The sequence below is a fragment of the Phalaenopsis equestris genome, unplaced genomic scaffold, assembly GCF_001263595.1.
Source record: "Phalaenopsis equestris unplaced genomic scaffold, ASM126359v1 Scaffold000428, whole genome shotgun sequence".
Classification (NCBI taxonomy): domain Eukaryota; kingdom Viridiplantae; phylum Streptophyta; class Magnoliopsida; order Asparagales; family Orchidaceae; genus Phalaenopsis; species Phalaenopsis equestris.
In genome coordinates, this window is record NW_018164869.1 from 2,738,463 (window position 1) to 2,749,262 (window position 10,800).

General features: G+C 37.8%; 1 protein-coding gene across 2 annotated transcripts; it reads left to right on the top strand.

The window, feature by feature from the left end:
- Positions 1-1,458: 1,458 nt before the first annotated feature.
- On the top strand, positions 1,459-5,857 carry LOC110027384. Of its 2 annotated transcripts, XR_002294336.1 has the most exons (6): positions 1,459-2,165; positions 3,187-3,654; positions 3,774-4,151; positions 4,227-4,294; positions 5,280-5,637; positions 5,729-5,857. XR_002294336.1 is itself a non-coding variant. In XM_020728781.1 (5 exons), the coding sequence occupies exons 1-5, from the start codon at positions 1,617-1,619 to the stop codon at positions 5,488-5,490; spliced, it is 1,674 nt and encodes a 557-aa protein (XP_020584440.1). In that variant the 5' UTR covers positions 1,459-1,616; the 3' UTR covers positions 5,491-5,857. The 2 variants fall into 2 exon arrangements, 1 of the variants encoding a protein (XP_020584440.1); XM_020728781.1 differs by having other exon boundaries at positions 5,280-5,857.
- Positions 5,858-10,800: the final 4,943 nt, after the last annotated feature.

The window sequence follows — 10,800 nt, forward strand, 5'->3', positions numbered from 1 at the left end:
GTAGATATTTGCTCGAAATAAAACAACTCAAATAAAAAAAATAGAAACTATTAAGAGAGGCTAGAACCGTGCATAAGGTAAAGTGGTATTATTTTTTTATTTTTTGAGGGTGCATCCATAATATAATTCAATTAATGTATGTAACTAATTTAAATTCACTATGGTTTAAATTTTTTTCATCAAATAATATACTTATATGCTAAAATTTTTAGTTCATGATATCCTATACTACATGCACCCATATTTGATTCATCTTCTTGCCTTCATACATTTCTCCCACGCACATGTAAGGTTTATCTAACCTATAACGAAGAGCATCACTTCTTAAGGGACATCTATTAAGAATTTGGCCATAATCACACCATAAAATTCAATTTTATGCATTTTATATTATGATTATATATAAATCAACCAATTGAGAACAAGAATTATTGTATTAGTTAGGTGTATTCTTATTCTTCATGACATGTTATTTTAACTTATAAATTCAATCTATAATCCTCCTAATCGAAGAACATCCCCACATATCTTTTATATGCACGTAATTATATGGTATAGACTTGAGACATTTAGTTAAGACTAATGTGCCCTTTCAAGCATGATTTAAGTACAACATGGTTGAGCCTATTTCATTCCACAGTGAGTCTAAAATTTGAAAGTCTCATTACATATCATTAGAATTGGGTTATAGTCACTAGTTAGATTTTCACATAATTTAAGGATATGTGGTCAATCATTTCATCTCGCCAAAATATAAATTCTCACATCTTGGGCTTCTCTTTGATATTGTGTTTAGGATAATAAAATACAGTTTTTAAAAAAAATGAAAAAATTAGAATAAAATTAATTTCAATATTTTTATTTAAAAGTTCATTTGAAGTATGTTTAAAGCACTATTAAGCATATTATTATCCAATGCATCCTAGATTTCCTATATTAACCTTTGGAAATGTTAGTTGTAAATTTCAACATATTCTATCTAAATCTCAAAATGAAGATCATTAAAAACTAAAGCTGTAAAATCTATTGGAAATGAAAACCATTACTTTAATAAAAATAACTTCTCTTCAGATGTAATTAACTATAGGGTCTTGCTTCTACAAAAAAATATGCACCTCATAATAAAAAAATTATATCTTACCGAGATTGTGTTATGAAAAATCTCAGATAACAAGAAGCCAAAACCTTAAGTTATTAATATTATGATTAGATTATAAATCGAACCTAACATTAAAAATGTGAAATTTAAATCGTACGTCCTGTTAAATTAAATATTTGTTGGTTTCTTCTAAATTTCAAATTAAATTCAAATTTGCTGAAAGAGACATATTTAAAGAATTAGGCTTGCAAATTTTTCTATATATCAAAGTAATGAATTTGATAAATTCCAATATAGTGGATTTATGAAATCTACCCCTCCAAACAACATAAATTACATTCCGGCCCTCATATATTAAAAACCCTAACGCTCCGGCTTCACCATTTCTCAAATCCCTAGAAACCCTCCCGCACCGAAACCCTAATGTTAAACCCTTAAACCCCGCCACACCGAAACCTCCATTATCCTCCCTCCTCGTCCTTCATGACCACCTCCAACCCGGGCATCGGAAACAGCTATGCAAAAGCTCTTGCGAGAAAGCAACCGCCTTGCCTCCATTTGTCCTCCTGAGCTCCCCATGATCGCCGCTCTCCTCCCCAACTCCTCTTCTTCCACTGCCTGCTACGGCCATTACCGCAGTCTCTCGCTGCGGCCTTCCTTCAACCGCCGCTGCTTCCTCGACGTTGGCAGCGAACGCCTCCTCCGGCGGTTATGGTCACCACTCCTCAGGCAGGCTCGTGAGCCGTCCTCCTCATGGATTTTTGCTGGAAGTGCGGGGAGGAGATTTAGGTATTCTGAGGGTTTCAGGGGTCGGGAGAAGAGAGGGAGCACGGAAGAAGCTGAGAAGGATTGGAAGTGTGCAGAGGAAACTAGTGAACAGTCAGATGAAAGGAGTAGCAGAACTGCACAGCAGCAGAGGAGGCAGAGGAGTGAGAGCTCCGGAGACATACCGGGTGCTAGCTTTGACCTCCTAAGCATCCCGGGGGTTGGTCCAAGAAACTTGAGGAAGCTAGTGGATAAGGGGTTTCGTGCTATTGATGAACTGAAACAGTTTTATAAAGACAAGGTGTGAACTTTTTGTCTCTTCCTTTGTTTTAAATATTTGTTTTATTTTTTGATGAGCAGAGTTGGTTTGGCCGCTTGATTTTGCATTTTAGCTGACATTATAGTGATGCTTAATTGACTGCTAAGTTAGTCAATGTGCTTGCTTTATTTGCTAATGGATCCACCATCCTAGCTATACAGCTGGTATTATGACAAGCTTGTCTTTGATGTACCATTGGTTTTTACAAGAAATAAGGTGTAACGAGTCCTATGTAGAATTGCAATCTGTTATGAGTTATTAGTTTAACGTGTAAGTGTGGAGACAGTAGGCTTCATAAGACTTTTTTTTCTTTAGTTAAATGCTTAAGAGTGGAGACAGTGGACTTCACAGTAATGTATTTGCTTTGGTTAAATGCTTTAGAATGTAGACAGTGGAGTTCATAATTATGTATTTGCATGATGCTGGATGTCTGGAACTAGATATCTTAAGAATGAAAATTTGGATTTTGCTTCTTTTTGAGGTGTCCTATTGAATATTACTGGTTTAAGGTGGCAGCCAAGTGTTTTTTTTATTTAAGTATTCTATAAATTTCTTTTCTCGAAGCTACAGTTTTTATGTTTTGATACCAGAATTAGAATGTTGAAGGAAAAAATAATAAAGCGAGGAAATAAACAAGAGCAGGATGAGAGAATCTTGTAGTTTGTTGTATTCTGTATTGCTATTTTATAAGTGACGCATTAGCATTTTTCTAAGACAATATATTCTCTTTAGAAACTTAAATATCATAACCAACTATGAATAGCCAACTTTGCTTCGGCTCATGTATGCCTATATAGCGCAATTTGTTTGGCCTAAAGGATATATTTTTCATGATTCCATAAAGGAATGCTTTTTGGATGATGCCACTAAGTTAATAAGTATTTATAAGAATGTGTTCATGGTGATGAAATCAATTTCTGGTCTTTTTTGCTCTAAATTTATGACATAGTTGATTACAAATGCATGACTTTAGAACCTTGATTTTCTTCTTTGATGCCTGCAGTATTATGGCAAAGCCAGCCATGAAATGGTTGAATTCCTGCGGAACTCTGTTGGAATCATTCACAAAAATCATGCAGAAAGTATAACATCTTTTATAAAAGAGAGTGTTGATGAAGAGTTACAACAAGTGGATGTAAACACAGAGGTGAAACTTTCACAGAAGAAAAGACTAACATTTTGTGTTGAGGGAAACATCAGTGTTGGAAAGACAACTTTTCTTCAAAGAATTGCTAATGAAACAATTGAACTACGGGATCTTGTTGAGATAGTGCCAGAACCCATCTCTAAATGGCAGGATGTTGGTCCTGATCACTTCAATATTCTTGATGCTTTTTATTCTGAGCCAAAGAGATATGCATATACTTTTCAGAATTATGTGTTTGTAACTAGGGTCATGCAAGAACGAGAATCTTCTGGCGGTATCAAGCCATTAAGGCTAATGGAAAGAAGTGTTTTCAGTGATAGAATGGTGTATTCTTTGGCCTGATTTATTTTTTCCTCATTTTTTTCTTTCCTGCATCATTAGTGTCAGTATGCTTACATAGTTAAAATGCCTTTTGAGCTTTCGAGCTTGCTCTGTATTGGCAGGTATTTGTTCGTTCTGTTCATGAAGCTAACTGGATGAATGAGATGGAGATAAGCATCTATGATTCATGGTTTGATCCTGTTGTGTCATGCCTGCCAGGACTTATCCCTGATGGTTTCATTTATTTGAGAGCTAGCCCTGATACTTGCCACAAAAGAATGATGCTGCGAAAGAGGGAAGAGGAGGGTGGTGTGACATTGGACTATTTAAGGGACCTGCATGAAAAACATGAAAGCTGGCTCTTCCCCTTCCAAAGTGGAAACCTTGGGGTATTGTCTGTTAGTCAATTGCCTTCACACTTTGACAACTCATTGCATCCAGATATTAAAGATCGTGTATTCTACTTAGAGGGAGATCATATGCACTCTAGTATTCAGAAGGTATTGTTCACTCGATGTTCTCGAAATCTGTAATATTTCTGTAGGGCTTGAATCTTCTTTTCTGTTTATGATCAGGTTCCTGCTCTTGTACTGGATTGTGAGCCTACTATAGATTTCAGTCGAGATATTGAAGCTAAAAGACAGTGAGTTCCTATTGAACGTTCTCAATTTTGACTTAGTTTTGATAAATACTGGTTTTCTTCTTTTCTGGTTGCTTTCAACTTGTTTTAGTTTCTCCGTTTAATTAGGTTTTTTCACCTTCCAATTGTATCACTTGCCATTATTCTTGGATATATTTTGCTTAGATTTCAGTGTATTCCGGATAGAGTGTGGTGGCGTGACATGGCTGTTTGAAATAATATTACATTGGATGGCAACAAAATCTTGATAAGTATGGCACGTACGTCTAGTCTGGTTTTATAAAACATTTTAGTTATAATGTTATACCATACAAACTATTGAATTTAGCTTTTTTATATTTAAGATTGATGGCTATCAAGTAAAGTCTTGCTCTGATATAAAAGCATGTCATATTAAAATTTGAATAAACTGAATTTAGCAGCAGTTCCTAGTCTTGTGTAATAACCATGAAAGTTTCCTAATCCATCACTCTGAATATCAGTACTATCAAGTTATATCATATTTACCACGGAAAAACAATATAGAGAGTTTAATCTTTGTAATGACACAATAATGACGAAATTACAGAACATTGAAATAACCAAAATGAGGATAGATCACAGGTGCAGTCTTAAATTTTCTCAAGTCTTCATAAATATGACATACAGTAATCAGATCTGCTAAAAATGATAAATTGTAATAGATTTTGTTATGTGAGACTTAAACATTGCACATGCTGTTGATAAGAAATATGATACCTGTGCTGAAAAGCAAGCTGAGGATGAGGAACCAAGCTGACAGCAGCAAAAAGTTAATTTTGACCTGCTGCTGATGCTAAATTGTAAGGCTAATATTAACTTTTATAGTTATCCTGTCATTGAATTCCTTTTTTTCTGTTTTCTCATAGTGTATCTGCACTCTGCGTATAAATCCTCCATCAAATGCTCCCTAATGAGAGCTTCCATTGCAGCCATTGTCCTCTGATGCAACTTTTAACTTTCTCTGAAGGTATGCTCGGCAAGTTGCAGAATTCTTTTCTTTTGTGAAAAGAAAGAAAGAAGAGACTACCGAGAAGGGCACAAATGCAGGATCCAGAAACCAGCAAATTCTTCTTCCCGGAAAGGGTGGTTTGTGGGTTCCAGATGGCAGTCCCTTCCCTGATTCCGCCTTGAAATCTCTCGATTTCAGGAGAGCCATGTCTTCCTTCATGCCTACTTAGCCTGTGAAATGCCTTTCTGTAATTTTGTTGACTGGATTGCTTTGGCATTGAAATGAAAGCCTTTCTTCTCCCAAAAGCAAGCTTTTGCAGAAGGTACCCTTGACCTCAGCTTACTAAAAACATGGCTGCATCTCATCGTTCATCAATGTATGCGTTTTGTACAGCTTTTTTGTCTTTTAGTTGTTATGTGAAGTAGCTGCTAACAGACCATTGATGGTGACTTTTGCTTCTGGTTTAGGGAATGGCTTGTATTGTATTGTAGAATGTAATTGTCAGCTTGGTTTTGTGTTGTTCATCAGTTTCTGGTTGCAGTTCTATTCTTTCAGCCTTATGAGAATTGTAACACCCAAGGTATGGTTTTGCTTAATCCAAGCCTTGTTCTAAGTTCATCTTGTATAATTGATTTGGCTTTCAATTTTCTCAGGGGGTTTTACATTTATTCAATTAAAAATTTAATTTTTTACATATTTCTACCTATTTGCTTCTTCTCATGAGCATCAGTTTGATTCTTTTTATTTCAAAATACCCCCTTGTTTGAATGAAGAATCAAGTTTATTAACTTTCACCATTCATACATAATTATGGGGTATTTGCATATCTAACACTTTAATATTTATATTTGCATGTATAACATTCAAATATTTTAACGTAACAACAACAACAACCGAGCCTTAATCTCACTACGTGTGGTCAGCTACATGAATTCTTTTTCTCCATTGCGTCCTATAAATATTTTAACGTAGCATTAAAAATTTTATTATTATTAAATTTTAAAGGTAAAATACCACAATTTTTATGGATTCACATGTAACACTTTAATATTTATATTTACATGTGTAACCTTTGAATTATTAACAAATTAAAAATCTAAAAATGAAATGCACTATGGAGGCATAATTTTATCGGCCAAAGTGTTATAAATATAAACATCAAAAAGTATAATTGTTAAATATGTAAATGCATAAGAATTGTGGGGTATGTATGTGAATTTCTCTTTACAATATTGAGGCTTACAAATAAGGCAAGTTTTTTTTTTTTTTTTTTTAATGAAAGATGTAATTTTTTTTGCATAGTTATATGTATACATGTTCATAACATGGCCTTTTTATTTTTTTATGTGATTATTTTTCAATTTATTTTGTTATGGTGGCCTTTCAACAATTTTATATTTTTGCCAACATGTAAAAATATATGGTCAAAATAAAAGTTTAAACTATAAGAGCTAAGGTAAGATCACAAATAAGAAGATTCATCACAAAGGCCCAAGAAAATTCTTAATGCAAGAGCCTAACTAAGGCCTATTTCAATAGCCCAATGAAAAAAAGAAAATAATAAAGCTTATCCTTTTCACCACTGCCCAATAGTGAAATTTACATTTTCATCCACAGGGAGTGTGCTAATTTTGTAAAAATGAGAGCTTGGGCGTGAGATAGGTAAATGCATAAGAATTAGGTGCTATTAGTGTATTTAAATTTATGAAAATTATTTTTTAGTTTTGATACGCTACCAATAAATTTTCATCATCCGGCACGAATTTCGAGATTATATTTTGAGCAATAAATGTTCAAATCTTGATAAAAAGTCATTCAGAGCTCCGATTTCAACAAAGTTATAATCAAACTGACCGACTCGATGGGACAAACCTAACAATATCAAAGTTAGTCAAATTCGAGTTAAATCAAGTCTAGATCAAGTTATTAAATCATTTTGGAAGATTTCAAGACAAATTTGAAAGATCAAACGAATGTCGAATTCAGCGAGTTCATAGTCGAACTGAGTGTTTCGACAAGACAAATCCAACGAGCCCAAGATTGCCCAATTCCAACATTATTAAGGCACTCAAATGTCCATCAAACGCCATCCAATCCAGGGAAGTTCTCCGGACCGTCCGATCAAAATGATTCACATTTCTGCATTAATTGCACCCAAAACACTATAAATAGAGCCTCATCCCTCACATGAGGGAGAGTCTTGAGAGAAAACTTGAGACTTTGAGAAAGAGCTCAAGTCCTACATCATCTCTGTCATCGTTGGCCTTCATCGACCACCACCGATTGTCGGCGACCACCGCCAGCCATCGTCGATTACCGCCGATCACCGCCGACCTCCGTCGACCACCGCCGACTGTCATCGACTGTTGTCGACCACCGCTGACATCCGTCGACCACCACCGAACGTCGGCGACCACTGCCGACCATCATCGACCACCGTCGATCACCGCTGACCGTCATCCACCGTCGATCATCGCCGACCACAGTTGACCGAACACCGTCAGGCGACGCTGTAATCTGAAAATCTAGTAATCATTTCCCGTATGTGGATAAGTGGTCGTTGTAATCATCAACATATAGTGAATTTTTATAACTGGGTCAGACTTCGTGGTTTTTTTCTTTTACTAGTTTTCCACATAAAAACTTCTGGTGTCATCACTGGTTGTTTTACTTTCATCAAAGTGTGTGTTGAATCCTCGTGCAATGCTAAGACGATAATTCATTACTGTGCCGCTGCAAATTTTCAAGCACACATTAGTTTGACGCGTCTGTGGGAAGGTTTCAATCCTACAATTAAAGTATTTACACGGTTTACTACATGACCACCAGACACAATGTTCGTGACAACGGAGCATCCCGCTCCAATACCCATCGTTCCAGGGAGCAGTCACGAAGCCAAGGGTGACATGCTTCTTCATCTTCCCGCCCTAGAAGACGCTATCCCGCCAACGAAGGTGTTTCGGGTCCTTCAATAGAAAATCAAATGCATAGAATGGAGGAGTCTCAACTAGAGATCCTACATCTCCTACGCTGGGCTCAATAGCCGCTGCCTACACCATTGGATGACATTCGTTAACCATTAACTCTGCGACGTATGAGAAACATACCGCTCAGAGGAACTCGTACCGGTCCGCCTCTTCAAGAAGGAACACATCTCCTGTTAGGTCGTGATGCTGAACTCCTAGAAACCGCAAGTTCCACTCATCCATCTCGTGCAACTCACCTGGCATCGCCACATCTTCCCGCCATTCCAAATAATGTCATTCGTAACGAACTACGACGCCTCGTCCGGGAAAAGTTCCCCCTCGAGAAAAAGATCGCTTCTACATTCGCCGTAACATTCATGAATCTTCTCCTTTAGCGGATGTGGTCTTCCAACACCCCATCTCAATTGGCTTTAAGCTTCCGAACATCGATACATATGAAGGGACAACCGACCCTTACGAGCATATTGATCATTATCGAACTATCATGCACATTCAACGTGCCTCTGATGCGCTTCTGTGTCAAGTGTTTCTGGCCACTCTTAAAGGATAAGCTCGAACGTGGTTCTACTCTTTGATAGGGGATACTGCAAACACTTTTAACTAGCTTGTCAAACTATTCACGGAGGAGTTCATCGCAAATCAAAGGATCATAAAGGATTCATCCCATCTCTGGGGAATGCGTCAAAATGAAGGAGAGGGGAGAGTCGCTCAAGGGAGTCGCTCAAGGACTACTTCCGCAGGTTTTCTGCTGAAGCCCGTCAGATTTTGGGGGCGGATCCAGAGTTACTGAGGTGGGTCTTCCTTGGGGGGCTCCGCCCATGACCTTTTTACTCATCACTGATGCGAGAGACAGTTCGTTCTTATGCTGACCTTGTCTACCGTGTTGAGACCCAAATCACTGCGGATGAGGCCATCAATACACATAAAAATCAGTTTGAGAAATTTGGAGGAAAGCACAAGAATAACACTGTAGATAATAATCAATTTTCACAACAGAGAAAGTCCGAACAACAGAGGAATCACGACCTCCTTTCTCAAACTGCAGGTCAGCGAAGTGAGCATCGAACTAAGAAAGAGTATACACTCCTCAACACATCACGTGCTAACGTCTTAATGACTATCAAAGATGAGCAAGCCGTTGAGTGGCCTCACGTCCTCACCCCCTAAAACCTAACTCAGTGAATCAAGAACAACACTGTCATTTTCATCGAAGTCGTGGCCGCTCCACTGAAGCGTGTAAGTAGCTCAAGGAAGAGATTGAAAGGTTAATTAAACAGAGATATCTTGGTAGATTCATACAAAACAAACCAGCTGATACCGATAATGCTCCTACTGGGGGGCAACCTACACCAAGGCAACAACATGGGGGTCACCCAGTCGTAAGCAAAATTCAAAAAATTGCTGGAGGCTCATTGCTGATTGATCAAGTCCTTATCACTACACCTGATGAACCAATGCAGAAGAAATTGCGCCTCGTGCCTATCACTTTTGATGATTCCGATTTGGAAGGAGTTCGAGTCCCCCACTAAGATCCTGGCGAGTCCTGCTATAACGTAAAGAGGATCCTGATCGACAATGGCAGCTCTGTCGATGTCTTGTTCTATTCAACTTTCCTCAGTTTGGGATTGACAAGAGAAAGACTTCAACCTGCATCTAGACCATTATATGGTTTTGATAATCAAACAGTGAGGGTCAAGAGAACAATAAATCTCCCTGTTGTCTTGAGAGATTTTTCTCGACAGATAACCCACTAAGTCCAGTTCATCGTTGTCAATCAGAATCAGCATATAATGTCATCTTCGGGAGACCACTGCAATCAATCTTTGGCATCGTGACTTCTGTAACACACTTGAAGATCAAGTTTCTAACCCCAACAGAGATCGTCGTCGTGCAAAGTGATCAACAAACAACACAATCATGCTGCCTTAGACAAGCTCATCCACACCCGTCAATGACACTTAGCATTGAGAACTTTGATCTTCGAGATGAAGATGTATCTCAACGGGCTTCTCTCTTGAAAGACTTAGTTCAAATCCCACTCTCTGACAAACATCCCTCGAGAACAGTGCAGCTTGGTTCCCTACTCTCTGATGAGCAAGGTTCGGAGTATGTAGATCTTCTCCAAAGGAACCAATGCATTTTTGCATGGACTCCAGGCGACATGTCTGAAGTTGACACATAAATAATCATGCACTCTTTAAAGGTAGACCCGACCTTTAAATCAGTCATCCAGAAGAAGCGCAATTTTACCCTAGATCGCTTACAAGCTATTGAATAAGAAGTCAACAAGCTTCTCGAAGCAAAGTTCATCCGGGAAGTGCACCACCCTACATGGCTAGCCAATGTCGTCATGGTGAAAAAAACTAGTGGTTCATGGAGAAAGTGTGTCGACTCGACTATACAACAGATCTCAATAAAACATGTCCGAAAGATAGCTTTCCCCTCCCACACATAGATCAACTTGTTGATGCCACTTCCAGACATCAGATGCTTAGCTTATATGGATGCATACTCAGGGTACAATCAAATAAATATGAACCCAATAGATGAGG